Source organism: Scyliorhinus canicula, chromosome 15 (assembly GCF_902713615.1).
Source record: "Scyliorhinus canicula chromosome 15, sScyCan1.1, whole genome shotgun sequence".
NCBI lineage: Eukaryota > Metazoa > Chordata > Chondrichthyes > Carcharhiniformes > Scyliorhinidae > Scyliorhinus > Scyliorhinus canicula.
In genome coordinates, this window is record NC_052160.1 from 64,602,914 (window position 1) to 64,625,067 (window position 22,154).

Here is a 22,154-nt window from a genome sequence, read left to right on the forward strand (position 1 = left end):
CCTGACGTGGCCAGTGGGCACCATAGGGGTTGGAGTGCACTCTGGATATGATATTTTGATGTGATTTTATTAGTTTCCTTTCAAAATTGATTTTTGTTTGTTACAGTGCCTCACCAGGGTCTCATTAATTTGATTTATTGATTATTGTTTTATTGAAATAAACATACTGGAAAGAGATACTTATCTTCGGTCCCGAAACATTTACATTTAAATTATTGAAGTTTACTTTAAAGTTGTGTCTTTTGTTACAGTGTCCCTTTAAGCGGCTGTTAAATTGTTAACTATTTTATTAGTATACTCAAAAGGGTATAAAGAGAGACTTGTGCATGTTCCCACACCAGAGCGGACTCCCTGCATGGGGCGATTCATTAGTTACTAGGGTTAATTGTTTGTCATTTGCCCAGAAGAGAAGTTTCTGGGACACTTGAGCGCGCGATCCTCTGGGATCTACCTGGCTCGCAACACCTTGCGAGATTTAACCACAATGGGTGGGATCGCGTTTTGGCAAATCTGCATATTAGAGCGAGGTAGTAACACTTTCTTTAATGTGCAGATACCCGAATACCTGAGGCTTTATGATTCAATCCCTTTGCCTCAGAGGTCTTGGGTGAGTGACATTTGGTACTGGTGCCCACTAATGGGGACCAGACGAATGGCACTCGTAGGTGTCTCCAAGTGGATCGGAGACCCCCAGCTGCATGCCCTTTGGGAAGGGTGGTCCCAGTCTGGCAGTCTGGTGCCAGTCCAGGTGGCACTGGCAGGGAACTGCCAGGGTGCCAAGCTAGCATTTGCGTGCGCGATCGGCCCGGGGTTGCCCAGTGTGTGTATTGGGTGGGGGTGGGGGGACCCTCCCATAGTGCGCTGGTGGGGGGGGGGGGGGGGGGGGGTGTTGGGCATTCTTTTGGAGGCCTTGGAGATCGGACGCCATTTAAAAATGCATCCCGAGCTCTTTCTACAACGGGAAGTTCTGGCGAGCGGAGCTCCGCATTGTAAAAAAAACTGGGCTATGCGCGGCCTTGGCCACACAGTCCCCTTTCAGGCTCCTTATTCAACTCGAGTCGCAAACAAACTTATTCAAGCTGCAGAGAATTTCAGGATGGGTTGAGAAGAGACAAGGTTGAAAGAACCTCAAGGTTTCGTGTGCATTCTGATGGAGCTTAAGCAAACTAAATCCCACAGCTTACCAGTACGAAAGATTATCTTGCAGAATTATCTGCAGCCAAGTGATCTGAACCCTCCCCACCAGGATCTATAGATTGCAGGCGTGCTAGGGAAGAGTCTCTCGTCAAATCTTATCAAATTCAACTGCAAACGTTATTCTGCATCCCCTCCTCACTAACCCACCCTCTGTGGACTGAAAGATCTTCTTGGTAGCACACATTTCCATTTCCCTGCAGAAACAAAAAGGCACTGGCAGCAGGAATTTACCAGAGCGCAGACTTAGTAAAGCAGTTTACGCTTTGTTGAAATGGAAAAGCTCAAGTTCAGATGAGCTTATAGGTGGATTTGTATTCATTCTAAGCCACTGTACATATTCATCATGAATGCCTGCATGAAAAATGACCTAGCGGGAGCTATTTTTAAAATGATTGTCTACGCAGAATATTCATGTAACTATTTATACCACTTTATTGGACAGCTTCTTCTGTTACAGAAGATAGAAATGTGACATTGTAAACCCTTTGCATTTTTGGCACAAACTGAAAACATTTTTCCTCTTTTGTTGATGGATGTCACAGTATTTGTACAAAGAAATGTTTTGCCTCTTTATCATGTCTTATTATTGAAATTTGAGAATAACGTGCCACCTTGATAAGTGCAATAATCTTGACTATAAGTCACTGGTACAGTAATCATGTTTTTTAAAGAATTCTCATCGTATTTGTAGTCTATCGCCAGAGGACATTTGTGAAAGGAAAGATGGCTGCTAGGCATGCATGTTTATAAACAAAAATAAAACAAAGATCTATAGTTATTCGTGCAAACTACATATTTCAAAAGATTCATTGCGTGATATGGAAGGAAACTTAATTACTGGTGCTACTGATGCCTAGGAGATCTCCTATGCGGTTTCGCCCTATGTGAATCTGGTGATCATATAACACTGGCAATGTTTCATCCTGGGTTTATTTCTATCTACCTTTTCTTTTTATAGAGGCAGTGTTTTCATAAGTGGAAAAAAAACTGGTATCAGATGTAAATGTTAATGAATTGCTAGGGAATTTATTGTAAATGCTTAATTGATCAGATTAATTTCATAGGAGTATAGGATCTGACAAAATAAAAAGATCAAGGTTCATTTTCTTCTACCAGCCTGGTAGTTGCCTGGTGCCACCGCTGTCAATGGAATTTCACATTGAATTGACACACACCACAGCACCCCACCCCCCCCCCCCCCCCCACCACCACCACCACCCCGCCCCGCTCCACGTTCACAGTTGGCGGGACAGCCGGAATGTTACCCCCCCCCCCCCCCCCCCCCGCCCCCACCCAACAATAAGTGAGTTGCTCACTGATCATAGTGATCAAAATGTGTCAATTAAGCTCCAGATGACCCAAGCATGATACAGGGAAACATGTTCATTGCTCTGAACAATGCTACCAAACGTGTCATGACACAAATTTACACATATGATGTATCCTAAAATGTTCTTGGAGGTGGAGTTGAGAACATAAACTGCTGGTTTATGGATCCGTTTCACTCAAATTGAGCAATTATGTGAGAGCTTAATTTTCACAGATGTGGGTAGAAGTTTAAGGATGGTGAGCGCCGAAGGGCCGGCGCGAGTTTCAGCATGCGCGGACCGACCGCCGTATTTCTGCGTATGACCGGGGTTTCCCGTATCCGCGCCAGCCCCCAGGGAATATGGCTAAGCGCCACAGGAGCCCGGGGTGGAGGAAGAAGGCCCCCAGAGAACCAGCCCGCCCGCAGATCGGTAGGCCCCGATCGCAGACCAGGCCACTGTGGGGGGCCCACCCCCCCACCCCCAGGACCACCTCCGCACACGTATCTGGCTGGTCCCGCCATGTGTGAGGTGAGTAATTCACGCTGGCGGGACTGGGCAAAACTTGACCATCGGGACCCGGAGAATCACCAGAGGGGCCGCTGTCAATGGCCCTCGACCGACGTGGCGGGAATCCCGCCGGCCCCCGATAAACGGCGGCGGTGAAGAGTGAAGCCGGCAGCGGGGTGGGATTCACGCCACCACCTGGGGATTCTCCGCCCAGGATGCTGTTGTTGTACAAAGTCAGAGAAAACATTTAGAGCCTGAGTGGGAAACAAAGACACAATGAAGGAGTACACCCTGGGCTATGGAAGACTGACAGACTTGGAGAAACTGGAGTTCTATGCGCCACCTCTCCACATTACAGGCCAACCTTATCACGAAGATTGGGAAAAGAAAATGGATCATAACATCCATACGCCCAAGGGGCTGGCAATTGGCCCAACCTGGCTGATGCTCCACTGGTACCATCCCTGTGTAATGCCAAAACCAAACTTTGCCCGGGATATTTTGATTTCTGCAGGTTTTGATTGGCTTTGGCATCATCTAAAAGTTTCTGGTGTTTTTTGAAAATTGCTCTCAAAACATCCAGAAGCGTGAAAATGGACAGGCCTTACTGGAGATGCCATATTGGCAAATTTGAGTAGTTTGCAGTTGCTTCGTATGGCCATTGCGCCCTTTAAGTATATAAATGTGGAATCTAAGGGATGTTTTAAGCACTTTTGTAAAAAATAGGTTTTGATTAAAACGAGCAAGATTTGGTGGACAAGCAGTGAATGCCACCCAAAGGTACATTGCATAAAGTTTTAAGGAAGTTCTTACCAAGCCAAGAACAACAAGTGTGTTGTCCTGTCTCTATGGACAGGTTCTACCAGTCATGCTGCATCCGAAAAGCAGCACAACAGTGGCGCAACGTGGCCGGTAAATACTGGGAGATCCTGCTCCCAGGATCTGCCTGGCTCATCACGTTTCATGAATCTAACGCAATTTTGCGAGACATCGTGATGTGAAGCCCGCCCTTGTGGGTAGGATCACTTTTAGGTAAATCTGCATATTAGAGCAAGACAGCTAGTCTCACTGTAATATGCAGTTCCCCCAGGTAACCAAGGCATAGGGACCTGCCCTCTTTGCCTTGGAGAGCTTGGGCGACACCATTCAATACTGCTCACCACAATGGAGACCAGATGGAATGGAACTTATGGTGGTCCCAGGGGATCGGAGGCCCCAGGTGCTTGCCTTCTGAGCAGGGTGGCACCTGGGCACGGCCAGCTGACAGTGCAGTGCCAGGGTGTCAGTGCCAAGCTGTCATTATTGAGTGGCAGTGATTGGGCCTGGGGGTGCCGTGTGCATGTAAGGTGGTGGAGCAGGGGGGTGAGTTTGGGCTTTAGGGGATTCAGGAGTCACATCCAGAGGTTACGAGGTGTCCCAATCTCTTCCTGCACTGAGATGTTTTGCAAGCAGGGCTCCTCAATGCAGGAAATGGAAATAAGCGTGGCCTCAACCCCACGTTCCGCGCTGTGGCCTCATATCTAACCGGTGTTGTGTTAGATAGCATTGTGTTTCTTAGCACTGCGAGCACTGGTAAACATGCGGCTAAATGCACTCGCTATGGGACAGGGTTCCTATTTGGTTTGATCGCACCCTACAATCCTTACATTTGCCTGTGTTGTTGCTCTGAACTCTGTCCTGTACCTTGCCACCAGACACTTTTGCTGCAACCTAATATTGTACTTAATAAGCTGCCAGTGGAGGCACTAGCAAAGCATGTTAATGAGGCCTGAGAATCAATTTAGGGATGACGCTGGGCCTCCCAGTTGGTGTTACCCAATGATCGTGGACTTGCAAAGGGACCATATCCAATTTCCACTTAACTATCTCTCTCTGTCCATCTCATATCCCCACACATTATCAGCTGTCCTACTCCATAAATCCTGAGATGTCGCCTACGTCATGATAGCTACATGCTGCTGTTGTGATGAAGTGTAGGACTCCTAAGGATATGCGTGTACTTGAAGTCAAGTTGCAACATTAATGCATCTTCAGCTGTGTGTGATTCTACTTATTGTGGGACTCACTTTACATTTTGAGGATATTGTGCGGGAAGATCTAATGGCCCCACATTTCAGTGCAGTGTTAAACTACTCAACTGTCTGAATTCTGAAAAGTACCGAGCCTGCCTCGCTTTACCCTGGAAAGGGCAAAATATTTCAAAAATTTTAACACGTAAAGCAAGCTGTTTCACACTGCTACTGTGCAGTGACAAAGCAAGTGTTATTTCCCACTATCAGAATGCTGCTGTCAGTCCCAGTAGACATTCTGCCTACCACACAATTGAGCAATGTTTAATATGAATTTCCGTGCCGGTGCAATGCCAGGTATGTAGGAGATACGTCCTAATGACTGGTTGACCGGATCAAACAACATGTTCCTCCATCTGTCCAAAAGAGGCAGAGTGTAGCGTGTACTCGACCAACCCACATTTGCAAATCCAAAAACAAAATGTCTATTATTCGATGCAATTCTATAATTGGGCAGCACTTGCTGAACAATCCTGAGTGAGCTCATAGCTGCATTACAAACCGATTTAAGATAATCAGTTGAGCTCTTAATGTAGGTCATTTACACTTGCTAGAGGCAACTTGTATTAATAAACCCATTCTCGCCAAGTGACTTAACTTCATAAGCAGGGATAGACCTCTGCAGACAAAAGGAATATGTTCGAGCCTTGCACCTATTGTGAATTACCTAAGAGTTTGGGGAGCCTATAGTTCCCCGTTCCTTTCTCCATGACAATGCCTCAGCCAATCAGAGTCGACTGGCCACCCAATCAGCACCCTTTTTTCCTTTGTATAAATAGTTGCGATCATTTGAAATTTGACATTCTTGTGTTTGTCCTGATGAGTGCAAAAGGAAAAGATTCAGCAACATGTTTCTCTCTTTTCAGCAACATTTAAAGCTCTGCTGCCCAAAGTTTCTTTGAACTTCAAAATTGCTCATTTATGTCACATGCTAATAACTGTTACAGAAAGTAGAACTATATGGGCTACTGAATAGTTCATCATTGACATTATTGGCTGAATAAAGTGTAATTTAGTTTAATTCTCATGTAAACAGCCTACAGTCACATCTGAATTAGTAAAGACAGAAATAAGTCACTCAAAAAAAATAAAGTTGGGCATCAAATAATTCTTTATTAATAGCTCGATAAACAACTCAGCAACAGATACAGTCCTTCATATCTGTAGGTATTACAAATCAATCGGGACACTGGCCTTCACTTGTATTAAATCTTTCTTGAGTGGGCCCTGAAGAAAGAGAATGATAGAACTTAAAATTATTTTTGTCCTATTCTGACCTCCAATGTACACCATTTTTAAAAAAATATTTTTATTCAAGGCTTTTCAAAACAATATAAATATACAGAATGTCAAAAGAACCACCAAAGAACATCGGAAGAACATTACATCAACCCAACAAACAGCCCCCTTATAATGCCCCCCCCCCCCCCCCCAGAGGACATCAGAATCACATTAATAATAAATTGATTAAGGAACAAAACTGTGGTAAATGAATTCCTACGCAGATAAATATGAGGTTGTCCATTTTGGACCTGAAGAGAATAGAACCAAATACTTTCTAAATGGTGAAAAACCAGAAACAGTGAAAGCCCAAAGAGACTTGGGGAGTCGAGATGCATGAACCATTAAAATGTTATGAACAGGTACAGAAAATAATTAAATGAAATGCTAGCTATTTTAACTAGAGGACAAGAACTCCGGGGGTAAAAGCCAACGATACAAAGCCCTGGTTAGATCACATCGAGAACACCGTGAATAGAGTTCTGAATATCACACCTTTGGAAGGACATTTGACCTTGGAGGGTGTGGTGATGTGCATCACTGTAAATACACAAGGGGTTAATGTAAATACATGTAGACCAGCTAGACACTAGAGGGAGCACCAGAGACATCACACACACACACTCAACCAATACATCAGTTAGATAGGACACAACCAATGGGCATTTACGATACACACAAGAGGTGACACGACCACAGGAGGGCATTACACCAACTCATATATAAAGGACACTACACACATGATCTGCCTCTTTCCAGTGGAGACAGTCAGTGAGTAGAGACACAGGGTTGATTTGATATCACTCCTACCACGTGGATTGTAGCAGTCTGGTTAGTCAGTTTGAGTAGCTATAGTAGGATTAGCAGTAGTATCGAACCCAAGTTATAGAAGTGTATATAGTTTAATAAACGTGTTGAAGTTATCTCCACGTCTGATCCTTCCTTTGTCAAGTGCACCACAAGGAAGCCGCTTATGCTACACCCAGAGCATAACAAGACAGAGGGAGTGTAGTGTTGAATTATCAAAATTATATCTGGACTCCACTGATCGGGCAGGTGATGCAAAAGTCTGAGAACACGCACTAACAGATTTTAAAACAGCTTCTTCCCCGCTGTTACCAGGCTCCTGAATGACCATCTTATGGACTGAACTGATCCTTCCACACATCTTCTCTACTGAGTTGTTCTACACTCCATATGCTTCACCTGATGGCCATGTATTCACATTGTGTATTTATCGTATGTTCTACGTTTTTCATGTATGGAGCGATCTGCCTGGACTGTACGCAGAACAATACTTTTCACTGTACCTCGGTACACATGACAATAAACCCAAATGTAAATCTAACTTACGTTAGGAAAAATTATTCCCTGGAATTCAGAAGGTTAAAATGTGATTTGATTGAAATTTTCCAGATACTAAGATGGGGTAGACAGAGACAGACTATTCTGCTGGTTGGAGAATCCAGGACTAGGGAGCCTAATAAATAATTAGAGCCTAGAATCTTTCAGGAAACACCTCTATGTGCACAGGGTGGTGTCAATTTGGAACTCTGACAAATGGCAACTAATGCTAGATCAATTCTTAATACCAGTCTGATATTGATAGATTTTTGTTAACCAAAGGTATTGAGGGATATTGACTCTGTCTACACCTCCCGCTGCCTTTGGAAAGGGGGCAGCATAATCAAAGGCCCCTCCCATCCGTGTTATTCATTCTGCCAACCTCTTCCATCGGGCAAGAGATACAAAAGTCGAAGAACACACACTATCAGTTTCAAAAACAGCTTCTTCCCCGCTGTTACCAGACTCCTGAATGACCATCTTATGGACTTAACTGATCTCTCCATGCATCTCTACTGAGTAGTACTACACTCGGTATGCTTCACCCGATGTTTATGTCTATGTATTTATATTGTGTATTTATGGGATGTCCTATGTTTTTTCACGTATGGAACGATCTGTCTGGACCTTACGCAGAACAATACTTTTCACTGTACCTCGGCACACGTGACAATAAACCCAAATCCAAATATGGAACAAAATCCGATCTGTGGAGTCAGATAACAGATCAGGCATGATTTAATTGAATGGAGGAAGAAGCTCAAGGAGCAAAACAGCCTATTTCTGTTCCTATATTCCTAAGTCCAGTGAGATCAGACCAATTGAATTTTGATTTTGATATGTACACAGCACCAGTTAGGAACATGAATTAAAAATATATTAAATATAAATGCACTTGAAATCTATATTTCTGTTCTTACTAAGGCACGCCACCACCCTGTCTCATCCAGTCACCTCTACAGTCACTCACACATACTGGGTAGGCTTTGTCAGACAGTGTAAAACGGGAAACAGCAGATTGACAGCTCCTTTTACATCTCTCCTGACCTCAATGGAAAATCAAGAGCGGGGTGTAAAATGAGCCAACTCACTGTCAGCTGCTTTACACAATCACAGAGCGTCAAAATCTACCCCACGGAGTCCAAGCAACATTTTTAGTGTGACCCTACCATGAAAGCTCTCTTCTCTTCAGGTGTCTGGAAATGTCCGTAGCCAAATTTGGAAGTCGTATCAATGAATTTGAGCTCAATTGGTTCAATAGCCTGTCGCTTAGTGTGAACCAGTAGGGACTGTAAAAGAAGAGCAGATGGCAACTCTGAATGTGCGTTTTCAGCTGCACCAGAATTATTATCTAACATGGCAGAATCTTGATCATAGTTAACTGAAAATAATATGCAATCAGCCAAACCACAAACTACAATTTTCAGTGAACTTTTATCCACTCCTGTGCTAGAAACAGATTTCCAGCCATTTAGTTTCTGGGCTATTTTACCCGTTCTTGTGATGTTGATTAAGAGATTTCCATATTGCCACCTCTAACGTTTCCATGGCAACCTCAAAATTTGATCCCGAATATAAATGTGCTAATTTAAATGCAGTGTCTTGCTTTACACCTTGTGGTGGTATGAATAGGAGCACTGCTGGTGCAGAGCACTGGTTTCCCATTGGCTCTGGCTGGTCATGTGCCTCTTGGCTGATTGACTGGGACTAGTCATGTGACTGCTCACCAATTGGTCGAGAGGCAAGTAGACCCCGCCTCCGAGGCAGGGTATAAGTACCCAGAGTTCCCGGCGGTCGGCCTTTCACTGTAGTCGACCACCGGGCTAACATCTAGCTGATTAAAGCCTAAGTTTGGACCTTCATCGTGACTCGCGTCCAATTGATGGTACATCACACCTGTAAAGACAACGCCCGAAGGTCAAACATGACAGGCGCTCATTCCAGGCGAGAAGTGCACAACCTGCCGTTGATTACAGCTCCTTAATTCTACCCGGGAACATTGAAACTTTCACATTTGCAAATGTGCCATTGCCCTTCCGCAGGCCTCATTCGTTGCCTGCACTGTAAGTGGCAAAAGAACCTTGTCCCAATTCAGGTGCAATCCAATTCACGATCACCCTTACACAAGTGTCAGGAAAGGAGTTATTTTGGAAAGGATTATTCGATGCTTCAAGATGAACAGAAAAAGTGATCTCATGCAAAGTATTTCAAATAAGCCAACAAAGTTAGAAATGATGACACCACCACCACCCCCCCCCCCCCACCCCCCCCCCCCCCCCCCCCCCCCCCCGCTCCCTGACACATTGCCAGCACGTGGAGGTGGATGCAGTACCTTTCTGAGGGCAAGAACACGCTTCCTTGTTCCAGCGACACAACCTTTTACCATAACATAGTCATTGTTTACTTCACCATAATGTGGAAATCCACCCTACAACAGAAAAAAGATCAACTGTACCAACATCCTTTTCACACCATAACACAAGGACAATCAAGTAACTTAGCCAAAATATTTGAACATAATTGGATTGTGTAAGTGTTTCTAAACAGTACGACCCATAAAATCTAAATTGCAAATGGCCATTGATTGAATTACATGTACAGTTAATGAACTTGTCACTCAGCTAAGCATAAGGCAACACTGGCTGAGGATATTCACCGCCTTCTAAACCTTGCCCCTCGCCTGAGGTGTGGTGATCCTCAGGTTAAATCGCCATCAGTCAGCTCTCCCCCTAAAAGGGGAGCCTATGGTCATCTGGGACTAAAAAGGTAACATTGTTAGACACTTGCAAACATGATTCACATAATAACAATTTTTATTGTCACCAGTAGGCTTATACCAACACTGCAATGAAGCCACTGGGTCGCCACATTCCGGCGCCTGCTCGGGTACACAGAGGGAGAACCTAGAACATCCAAATCACCCAATAGCACGTCTTTCGGAACTTGTGGGAGGAAACCGGAGCACCCGAAGGAAACTCATGCAGACACAGGAAGAGCATGCAAATTCCGCACAGACAGTGACCCGAGCCGGGAATCGAACCTGGGACCCTGCGCTGTGAAGCCATAGTGCAACCCTCTATGCTACCATGCTGATATACAAAGGAATCAGCATTGCATCTAATTTAGAATTAATGAGGCTTTCAGTTAGTTGAACAATTAAAAATATGTCTAAAATATTCACTCCTATTAAACATTATTTCAGTTGTATTTCATTAAGAAAACTTAAAGATGGAATATTGAATCAGTGGGGCAGATTTTTGTCTTTATTCCCCTCCCCCCACTTGTTCTTTCAGTTTGGTACCAGGATGTAGGCAAGCCAATATTTATTATCCGTACCTAACTTGTGCCAAAGATTTTAAGTGCCGCCAACAACAAAGTCTGGAATTTGAGTCACATGAAGGCCAGATTAAGTCAGTGTGGCAAGTTGCCACTTCCCTCAGGAACCTGAGTCAACCAGGCGGTGAGTTCCTAATTTTAGCAATCTTGGAAAACAGAGGATCTGCTAAACAGAGATGATGGTTCTCCTTTGCAGGGAGGTGCTCAAGTGTGGTACAGAAAGAGAGATGGAAGCAGAAAATTGAAAAACATCAGACTTCCAATATCTGTCCAACTGCCAACTTTGCAGCTATATGTGAAAATATATTTTTGATTCTTTCATGGGATATGAGCATTGCTGGCAAAGCTGGCATTTGTTGCCCATCCCTAATTACCCTTTAGCCGTCTTATTGAATCACTGCAGTCCATGTGGTGTAACAGTGCTGTTAGGGAGGGAGTTCCAGGAATTTGACCCAGCAACACCTTTCTAGATACTGTAGTAGAGTTCACTGCTGAAGGAGCCTTGGTGAGGTACTGCAGTGCATCTTGTAGATGGTGCACACTGCTGCCACTGTCAGTGGTGGAGGGAGTGAATGTCCAAGGTGATGGATGGGGTGCCGATCAAGCGGGTTCCTTTACTTGGATGGTGTTGAGCTTCTTGAGTGTTGTTGGGAGCTGCCCTCATCCAGGCAAGTGGAGATTCCAGCATCCGCAGTAATTTGCTTTTATCCAGGCAAGTGGAATCTTCCATCAAACTCCTGACAAGTGTCTTGTAGATGTTTGACAGAATCAGGGGAATCAGGAGGTGAGTTACTATCCGCAAAATACCCTCCTCTGACCTGCTCTTGTAGCCACAGTCTTTATATGGCTAGTCAAGTTCAGTTTCTGGTCAATGGTAATGCACAGGATGGTGATGTTGGAAATTCAGCGATGATAATGCCATTGAAAGTCAAGGGGAGATGGTTAGACCTGAGTGTGCTTCATATTGTCACTGGTGCAAACAACAGAATCATTGTTTAGCAGCACTGACATCTCCAACTGGAGAAAAACAAAACCCAGATTCACTACTGACAGTGATTAACAGTTGGTACCCATCATTTTAATGCAGACCACGTGTTTTATTGTTGAAAATGGTAAATATTATTTGAGTATGCTTTTAGATTATTGTAATAACTTCACATTCAGTATATATACTGTTGATAACACACGCCTGTACATTGAAAAAATTGCATTGCCAGTGTCTCGGAACATGGGGCGGGATTCTCCATTCCTGACACTAAGCATGGATGCCAGGGCAGGATTCGTGGATTCCACGAAAGCAAAACTGGCACCGCACCTGGACTGATACAGCGACCATTAAGAGGCTAGCACCAGCCCACGTGGAACACAATCGATTCCAATGAGAAATGGTGCGGGATTTGCCGGGTCCGTTATTGATACTTGGGAGGCTGACAAAACACAGCCGCATATACACATTTCACACCCCAAACACTGATCCCCGCCAACAAGATGGCACTGGTTATGCTGGAGCACAAGTGAACTTTGCTGGCAGGAATTTTCCTCAGGGGTGGTGGAGCATCACAGAGGCCCGGAGAATACTGGGTCAGGCTCGCTAATGATATGGCAACAGGGATTATTGTACGTGCAGAGTGGAATGAATTGACGTCGCTGATGAGGCACCGGAAAATTGTAATTTAGCGTGAAACTGGCACCCGCCACGATTTTAGCGTCAAAAACAATTCTCCGCCCAATCGCGTTTCCGATTCCGGTGTCAGCTGGCGGAGAGTAGCGCCCGTGGTATCCAATTGTTTAACTGGAATCCCCACTGTAACTTGTTTTGTGAAATGTGATAACACTAAGCGAAGTAGTTACATCAGCACAAAGCGAGGACAAGCACTGATGGAACCATTCATGGCAAGTGACATTCTCTAGCTCCATGGGATCACTGCATCACTGATCATTTACAGATACTATCCTGTTGAGAAACAGTGACTCATGCGAAAGAGCTCATAATTATGTAAAGTCATTCCCGGTGGCGGCATGTAGGAGGAAGTCGCACTTTGGATGGCTTCTGCTCGAGGCTTTATTTTTTAGAACTTAATGCCTGGTCCCAGGAGCAATATTTTGTTAAATAAGTGCAGGAAGTCATAAGGAAGAAGGATGTCCAAAACCTAAAGGAAAGCTGTCGTAAAGAAGGGGGCAAGTGAAGGTTCGCCGTTGAGTGGAAGGGTCGGCTCGGCAACTGGAAGGAAGGCGGAGGCTGGGTCGCTGGGCGGGGCCGCACTGTTCACGGCAGAAAAGATGACGGTTGTGGGACTTGAAAAACAGTTTGCAAAGCACATGGAGGTGATGACGAAGGAGATGATGGCAACATTGAAGGTGCTGGTGGAGGAGGCGATTGCCCCGGTGAAGGTGGTGGTGTCCAGGACATCAGCCAAGGAGCAGGAGCAGGGTGAGAGGCTGAAGGGAGTGGAAGAGGCCTTGTTGCAACACAGTGATCGAATCTCCTTGATGGGTGAGGAGCTGCTGAGGGTAGTGGAGGCCAACAAGGGTTTGCGAGCCAAAGTGGAGGACCTGGAAAACAGATCTAGGCGGCAAAATCTGAGAATCGTGGGCTTGCCCGTAGGGGGGGAGGGCACAAGGCCGACGGAGTATTTTGCCAAGATGTTGGCGAAGCTTTTGGGGGGAGGGGGAAGATCTCTCTTGGTACGAACAGGATCGGGCTCATAGGGCGTGGAGGCCTAAACCAAAGGTGAATGAGCCGCCAAGAGAAGTTATTATTTGTTTCTGTAGGTACCGCGTGAAAGAGAGGGTCCTGAGTTGGGCAAAGCAGAAGCAGGATGTGCAATGGGCTGGAGCTGGTACACATATATACAGGACTTTGTTGTGGAGTTGGTGAGGAGGCTGGCAGTCTTCGGCCGAGTGAAGACGGCACTGTATAACAGCAGTGTGCTGTTCGGCATAGTGTACCCAGCTAAGTTGAGGGCGACCTACAACTCCAAAGACTTGTATTTTGAGACGGTGGAAGCGATGGAGGCATTTAGAAAGGCAGAAGGACTGGGGCAGAAGTGAGGAATGGGACTGAGGATTGGCCTTGGACTGAGGATAGGGGGGGGAGGGGTGGAGGATTGTATGTAGCTCTATTTTTTATCACATGTTGATATATGTGCTAAATGAGTTGAAGTTGCCTTTCTGGACAAGGTAAAAGTTAGGATTTTCCTTTGCAATAATGGTTCTTTGGGGTTTGTGTGTTTATACTGGGGTTGCCATGATGTGGAGATGCCGGCATTGGACTGGGGTGAGCACAGTAAGAAGTCTTACAACACCAGGTTAAAGTCCAACAGGTTTGTTTCAAACACGAGCTTTCGGAGCACGGCTCCCTCCTCAGGTGAAGGAGCTGCGCTCCGAAAGTTTGTGTTTGACACAAACCTGTTGGACTTTAACCTGGTGTTGTAAGACTTCTTACTATACTGGGGTTGTGTGTTGAAGGGGATTTCTTTGTTTTCCTGGGACCAGGCAGGGGGGAGGGGGTTGGAGGGGAGTGAGGCCTGGGCAGGGGCCTGCACACCGGCTAGCTCAAGCTGGCCAGTGAACGGGAGTGTGATGGGGGGAGGGGCTGCGGCCATCAGAGCCTGGTAGAACAGATTTCGATGTGTCTAGGAGGTGTGAAAATCGGGGGAGGGGACCGATACTGGGTGAGGTGTTTTCGAGAGGAAGTGGATGGGAGGATTCTGGGAGGGCAGGAGGAACTCCATGGTAACAATGGGCAGGCCAACCCAGTGGGCAGGGCCTGGAGTTATGAGGATGGTGGATAGGAGGGGCGGGGTGGGTGAGAGACCCCTGGGTTAGGATAATTACGTGGAGTGTGAGGGGTTTGTTGGAGGGTCGTTTTCAGGATCATCTTGGGGATAGTGCTCGTGAACTTGAAACCATGGCCCCTAGAAGCCTTTTTCGGGGGGAGTTGGAACAGCTCGGGTGTCAGGTGGGCGGGGGGCAGATGTTAGCCTTTGCCTCGCTGATTGCCCGGAGGCGGCTCCTGTTGGGGTGGAGGTTAGCTTCTCCATCCTGTGACACGGCTTGGCGGGAGGGGACCTCGCTGAATTTCTTTGACTCTCGGGAAAGTGAAGTCTCAGCTGAAGGGGATGAAGGAAGATTTCACAATTCATGTGGGCTGTTTATTATGCACTTCCGAGAATTGGTTGCCATTGAACATTAGGGGGGAGGGGGGGTGGCGGTATTGTTGTCTTTGGTTACACTGTTTACGGATTGATTGTTAATTTGTTATTTTACCTGGAACGTACGGGTCGATATTTTGGTCTATTGAGCGGGGGGGCGGTTTGTGTGCGGGGGATTGTTACTGTATTTGTTTTCGTCTGTTTTTTCTTTGGTTGTTTATTGATGAAAATGTTGAAAATGAGAATTAAAATTTTTTTTTTTAAGTCTCATGTAAAGAATTATGTAAAGTCGCCAGAGTCCCAGATGACCATAAGGTGCATTCCCCTTTGAAGGGCAGAGCTGACTGGTAATAATTTAACCTGAGGAGCCGAAGGGTATGGTTGGGGAGGCCGGGCCTCCATGGCTAACCTCAGTCGGTACAGGAATTGAACCCACCATGTTGGCCTCTCTCTGCATCGTGAACCAGCTGTCCAGGCAACTGAGCTAATAATGGAGGGCAGCGATCGTTTTACTAAACCGCTGAATAGTTTTGCAATTATCTGCCATATTCCAAGTGAGATTGTTCAAACTGACTCACCATCGGAGTGATGCTCTTATTAGTCATGTCATAATGAGTGGAAGCGTTATTTTTCACTAATTTGCCATCCTCGATGTGGATACCTTGTCCAATGCGATATATCTAATCAGGACCAGGAAAAAACATTCAGGCACATAATCAGATGAACATTCAGCAGAATGAAAGATCGTTGCAAACACTGGGGTGAATTCTCTGCCGGCAGGATTCTCTGTTCTGCCAGCAGCGCGCCCCAGCCTGTGGGTTTCCCAGCGGCATGGGGTGGCTACAGTGGGAAATCCCAATGGCCAGCGGCAGAACGGAGAATCCCGCTGCCAGCAATGGCATGTCACCGAGAAACAGGCGGCTGGGAGGCAGAGAATTCACCCCTGTCTTTGGAAGGAGGTAGTCAACCATCTCTAACTATTTCCACCCGCCCATAATTTGTCCACAGGGGGATTGTATGTACCACTCTCTGTTTCAGAGAGGGACAAGTGCTTGAGGAGCATCACTCCACATCAAGAATGACTGACCAGGAATCTTTTCCTACTCTTTCTGCCTGCCATGTGCATGTTGAAAGGATTAACAGGTTGATTATCAAATGGCTGCATTATGAACACTCCTTCTGTGTCTAACACATCCTGGAGTGGGTACTTGAACCCAGAGTTTCTGGCTCAGTGGCAGGGATGCTACCCACTAAGCTACAAGACCTCCATTCACCCTACTCTTTATATGACATTGAAGAGAGCCCCTGGCACGTTTCAAAGAAGAGTAAGATGGTCTCACCATATTCAGGCCAGCTCTCCTCCCTTAATAACACTACCAAAAACAACTCAACTGTCTAACTTGCTGTTTCTGGATTTTGCTGTGTACAAAATCAGCTGTCCTGTTTGTCTATAGATCAGCACTGTAAGTACTATTATTCACAATATTATAAATGCATGAGAATTCTGAATTTGGTTTCACACTTCTAGTGGTAACTATGGATGGACATTCATAGAACCATAGAATCTCTACAGAGGCCATTCAGCCTATCTAGTCTGCACCAACCTTTTGAAAGAAGATCCTGCCTCAGCCCAAATCCCTCCCTATCGCTGTAACGCCACCTAACCTTTTGGACACTAAGGGCAATTTAGCATGGCCAATCCATTTAACCTGCACATTTTTGGACTGTGGGAGGAAACCGGAGCACCCGGAGGAAACCCACGCAGACATGGGGAGAACGTGCAGACTCCACAGAGACAGTAACCCGAGGCTGGAATTGAACCCAGGTCCCTGCCGCTGTGAGGCAATAACGCTAAGTGCTGTGCCACGAGCTGCCCAAATGAATCTTTAAATGAATTTTATGTTTCACTTCAATTTTGTTTTTAAGTCTTTGAGGGAAAACTAGCATGTCCGGTAATAATTAGCACGAGAGGTAAGTTTGGCATCAGAAAATACATCGGTCTGAACTGCAGTCCAAACTTCACCTGGATCAGCTGGGGCACTGCAGGACTTACGTTTTTCAAAAACAAGGCAGTAAAGAGACCATTTTAAACAGTTAGCCGAACAAAATGTTTGAAAATAAAACAACCAGAGGGTTTGTCAAATGTGCCTGTGGCCAGATCCTGTGGAGGATTCAATGATTTTACTACTGCTTCCTACTCCTTTTGGCAATGAAGTGAGAGACACACTACAACACCACTGGATTCTGCTTTCTTAAAGTGACAGGCTCTGTTTGCGTGGTAGAGTTATTGCCTCACAAGGCCTAAAACTCCTAAATCCAATTACTGTTAGTCTGTGGGAGCTGCTTAATTTGGTAATATGCTGCTCTGACATATGATAGGAGTCAAAAGTAAACATGACATGTCCCAGCCTAATAAACAAAACATGAACAAATCCAATTGAAGCTATTGTATGATTTCCGAAGCAACAGTGTTTGACTATGATTGTTTGGATCGTTGCACTAATGGAAAGGAATAGTCAGACGTCTTGAGTGAACAAGCCCAGGGCCAAATTATTTGATCAGAGGTCAGTCCTCATGTAGAAACTGTACGTCAGCCCAACTCAATTAATGCTCTGCTTTTGCAGGATAGATTACATATCCATACATACCTCTACATTCAAACTGAGCCTTTTGTTACGAGGAACAACAAAATATTATGGTAACTCTCACAACTTAACATAGCAAAAGAGTTGGAATAAATCTCTAACACACACCTTGCCAGTGCATTTGAACTATACCTTCTTATTGATCTCTGTACGGTGGAAATAACCTTTCTGTCCTGCACGGGCTATCGTGAATCCAACACGAGCTGGGTGCCAAGCCCCAATGCAAGCGACCTTTCGCAGACCTTTGTGGGTCTTCCGTGGCAGTTTTTTTGTATGCCAGCGGGAAGTGACGCCTGAAAATTAACAAGAAAAAGTGTGGGTGCTGGAGTTACGTTTCATTCACTTGTTACAATTGGAATATTTTACACCAAATTTCCTAACTGTGCATCTGCTATTGAGTAAACTTAATAACTTACAATAATCTCCTAAGTGCTGCATACAATAATTCTGCATCCAATCTACCCACTGCTTAAAAAACTTAGACCATGTTTTTTCTACGGTCCATACTAAGTCCACCACTTACCATGTAAAATAAGACTCATAGATGGAAACAGGGCTTTTGGCCCAGCTTGACCATGCATAGAATCTGGAACCTTCCATGAATGCAATCTACTTCCTTGGTGTTTTACTTAAGTATGGGAGTGGGAAGATACTCGCGTAGAGCATGAACACCAGCATTGTCCAGTTGAATTGAATGGCCTGTTTCTGAGCTGCAAATTCTCTGTCCATTTGGAAACCAGCTTCAGACACTGTGTCATCCCAACCAAGACCACTACTTGGCGAACCAGGCATGGGGACCGCCATGGCCAGTTTACATCATGTGATTAGAGTAACAAGCAACACACACAGACACAGAGGCCGGGTGAGCATGCTTAAGTGGGTTTTAAACCTATTTAGGCGTGCAAGGCTTGGTCCCTCCCATTGTGGGTGGGATCATGATTGTGCTGCCTTGCGAGGTCTGGGTACATCTCTCAAGGTGTACCGACTGTCGGGAAGTCCAGTGGAGGCCTCTCCCGTCATCTACCGGCTGTGTCATGCTTCCGTTTAGGCGCAATGCCCACAATTCAGAAAGTGTGCCAGGTGACCTGAGGACCTGCCTGTTTAAATGGGTGTTTATATTGAATGAGACTCCACCAAGCATGGAGTCAAAGGACTTAAGAGCAAGAGTAGGCTGTTGAGCCCTTCGGGCCTGCTCTGCCATTCAATATGATCAGGCTGATCTGGCTGTGGTCTCAACTTCACTTTCTTGTCTGCCCCTCATGACTCCCTTGTTTATCGAAAATCCATCTAACTCTGCCTTGGTCGTGATGCGGAGCGTCGCCAACAGCGTGGGTTCAATTCCTGTACTGGCTGAGATTATCCATGATCAACCTTCTCACTTGCCTGAGGTGTGGCATTCCTCAGGTTAAATCACCACCAATCGGCTCTCTCTCAAAAGGGGAAAGCAGCCTATGGTCCTCGGGGTCTATGGTGACTTTCATTCCATTTCAAAGTTAATGACCCGCAGTCTTCACTGTTTCTGGGAAACAGAATTCTTCTTTGCAGGACACAAAAGATGAGAACAATCTTAAAACTGAATTGCCTATAATTCTGACTTATGACTTTTGAAAACAAAACATATGACGCAGGTGGAAGGTTTGTTCCACACTATCTTTCCTCGTGCCTTGTCTTGGGTCACACGGTGGCGTCGTTAGCTTTGGCCGCAGTGTGTATGTCCTTGGACTTCCAGCAAGCGCACCTGCAATCTTCATAGTCCTTCAAATAACACTGACCCCATTTCTCTGTACATTGCAAGCAATTAGAAGCTGCTGGAATAATGGCTGCTCTCACACAAGTTTGCTCTGGCCTCAGACCAACTAGACATTCATGGGACGGTTGTGTTCATGAGCGGAGTGTGATGAATGTAGGAGATTTATACAGAGATTATAGGGTGGGATTCACCGCAATCGGTGAATTGGCCTGACGCTGGCGACTAGAACGCTGCAAACAACTCCGGCGTCGGGCCAACCGGAAGTTGCGGAATTTGTCGCACTTCCGGGGGCCAGGCCGGCGCTGGAGGGGTTGGCGCTGCGCCAACGGCGCCAAAGGGACTGCGCGAGTTAGTGCATGCGCAGACTGCTGGCATATTCTGCTGCATGCGCAGGGGGGTGTCTTCTCCGCGCCGGTCACGCCGGAGCCCTGCAGGGGCTGGTGGGGAAGGAAGGAGTGCCCCCATGGCACAGGCCCGCCCGCAGATCGGTGGACCCCGATTGTGGGCCAGGCCACCAAGGCCCCCCCCCCCCCCCCCCCCCCCCCCCCGCCCCTCCGAGGACCGCACCAGCCGGCCTATCAGCCAGGTCCCTCCGTGTGGGACCATGTCCAATCCACACCGGACCGACTGGCCAGAAACCGACAGCCGCTCGGCCCATCGGGGCCCGGAGAATTGCTTGGGAGGGGGGGGGGGGGGGGGGGGGCGCTGCCAATGGCCCCCAACTGGTGTGGTGTGATCCCCGCCTCTGCCCGAAAACCGGTGCTGGAGAATACGGCAGCCGGCGCCGGAGCAGCAGGGCGGGATTCACGCCGCCCCCCCGGGATTCTCCGACCCGGCAGCGGGTCAGAGAATCCTGCCCATGTTGTATTATATGTCTGTTACAGTAATGTTATTAATAGAACTTGGGTTAAGGTATCCAGATTGTGGGCTGGATTCTCCAGACCCCCAGCCATGTGTCTCTCGGCGACGTGCTGTTTGCTGGTGGTGTGATTCTCTACTCCCGCCACTTATCAATGGGATTTCCCATTGAAGCCACCCCACACCACCGGGAAACCTATAGGCAGGGGTGCACTGCCAGCAGGAACAGAGAATCACAAGAGCCGGAGTATTCCAGGCTATTTGTCTGCCAAAGTTGGGATTAAGGGGTTAACAGCTAGGCCAGCTGTGATGTCAATCCTGTGAGCGGTTATGTCTGTTTTAGCTTCATTTTAGAATTCTGTTCTGGGGCAGCACGGTGGCCTAGTGGTTAGCACAACCGCCTCACGGCGCTGAGGTCCCAGGTTCGATCCCGGCTCTGGGTCACTGTCCGTGTGGAGTTTGCACATTCTCCCCGTGTCTGCGTGGGTTTCGCCCCCACAACCCAAAAAATGTACAGAGTAGGTGGATTGGCCACGCTAAATTGCCCCTTAATTGGAAAAAATAATTGGGTAATCTAAATTTATTTAAAAAAAAGAATTCTGTTCTGAGTTCTGAGGAAACAAGGGGTGTTTCTCAGACTGTCGTTGAAAGCTTCTCTTCCAAGGACTTTGTGAATAAATCTGTAAGCCATTGTGTTAACTTTATTAATAAGTGGCATTTGACCTATGTGTGTGCTGAATTGAAAGTTTAGAAGTAGATGGGAAAGTAAGCTCAAAGATCTTTCATTGTTTTTTGTAAGAACTGTCTAACTGTGCATTGAAAAGCTGTTTTTCGATGGATGTTAATGGAGTTATTCCTGTGTTAATAATAAAGTTTGCTTTAACACAAAAAATTAATTTCGTCAGTGGAATCACTTCTGAGGGCGAAGTATCTTTTCCTCACAAAGTGTCAAGCTGGCATTTTGTGCACATGCACAATTGGGCCGGGGGTGCCCTGCGTGGGTGTTGTTGAGGGGAGGGCCTGAGACCCTCACATATTGTGTTTACGCTGGGGGTGGGGGGGGGGGGGCAGATGTCACTTCAGGGACCTCAGAGATCAGATGCCATTTAAAAAATGGTGTCTCGATCTCTCGCTACACTGGAGAGTTTCAGCGAGCGGAGCTCCCCAGTATACAAAACGGGGCTATGTGCGGCCTCAGCTGTGGATTTCCCGCTGTGGCCCCTTATACAACGCGAGTCACCGAGAAACACGCAGCAAAACGCGCTCGTTCTGGAACTTTGTTCCCAATTAGTTGAATCAAGCCCATTATTTGAATTAATGGTTCCTTCGCCTTATTAATGTTAGGACATCACTTTTGCAGCTAGAATATCAAAAAATATAGGTGGCCCTGAATCCTGTCCTCCGAGGGATCATGGGTAGAGGATATTGTAGAATTCCAGCTAACCTGTGCCAACCCTTTGAGCTTGGCTCCACTGGGATTGTGGGGTTGGTGAATAATGCTTTCTGCCACTAATCTTTAAGCATTTGAAAAATAAAGGGCGCGATTCTCCGCTCCCCACGCCGGGTGGGAGAATCTCGCGGGAGGGCCCCCCAACAAATTTCACGCCCCCCTGGCACCTCCCGCGACTCTTCCCCCCCCCCCCCGGGCTCGGAAGAATCGGCCCTCGCCATTTTTCGCGGCGAACGGCGATTCTCCGACCCGG

The 22,154-nt window shown here is 46.5% G+C and overlaps 1 protein-coding gene across 2 annotated transcripts in view; it reads right to left on the reverse strand.

Annotated features, from left to right (window-relative positions):
- Window positions 1-6,176: 6,176 nt before the first annotated feature.
- LOC119978701 (60S ribosomal protein L3-like) overlaps window positions 6,177-22,154 on the reverse strand; it is a 31,546-nt gene continuing 15,568 nt past the window's right edge. Inside the window, exons 6-10 of one of the 2 annotated variants that reach the window (XM_038820513.1) lie at window positions 17,976-18,136; window positions 15,777-15,878; window positions 10,041-10,136; window positions 8,886-8,997; window positions 6,177-6,316 (exon numbers count right to left, since the gene is read on the reverse strand). In XM_038820513.1, the coding sequence (XP_038676441.1) occupies window positions 6,261-6,316; window positions 8,886-8,997; window positions 10,041-10,136; window positions 15,777-15,878; window positions 17,976-18,136 (527 nt within the window). In that variant the 3' untranslated portion in view covers window positions 6,177-6,260. Of the gene's footprint in view, window positions 6,317-8,877; window positions 8,998-10,040; window positions 10,137-15,776; window positions 15,879-17,975; window positions 18,137-22,154 lie in introns of both variants that reach the window. The other variant, XM_038820512.1, reaches the window with a different exon arrangement.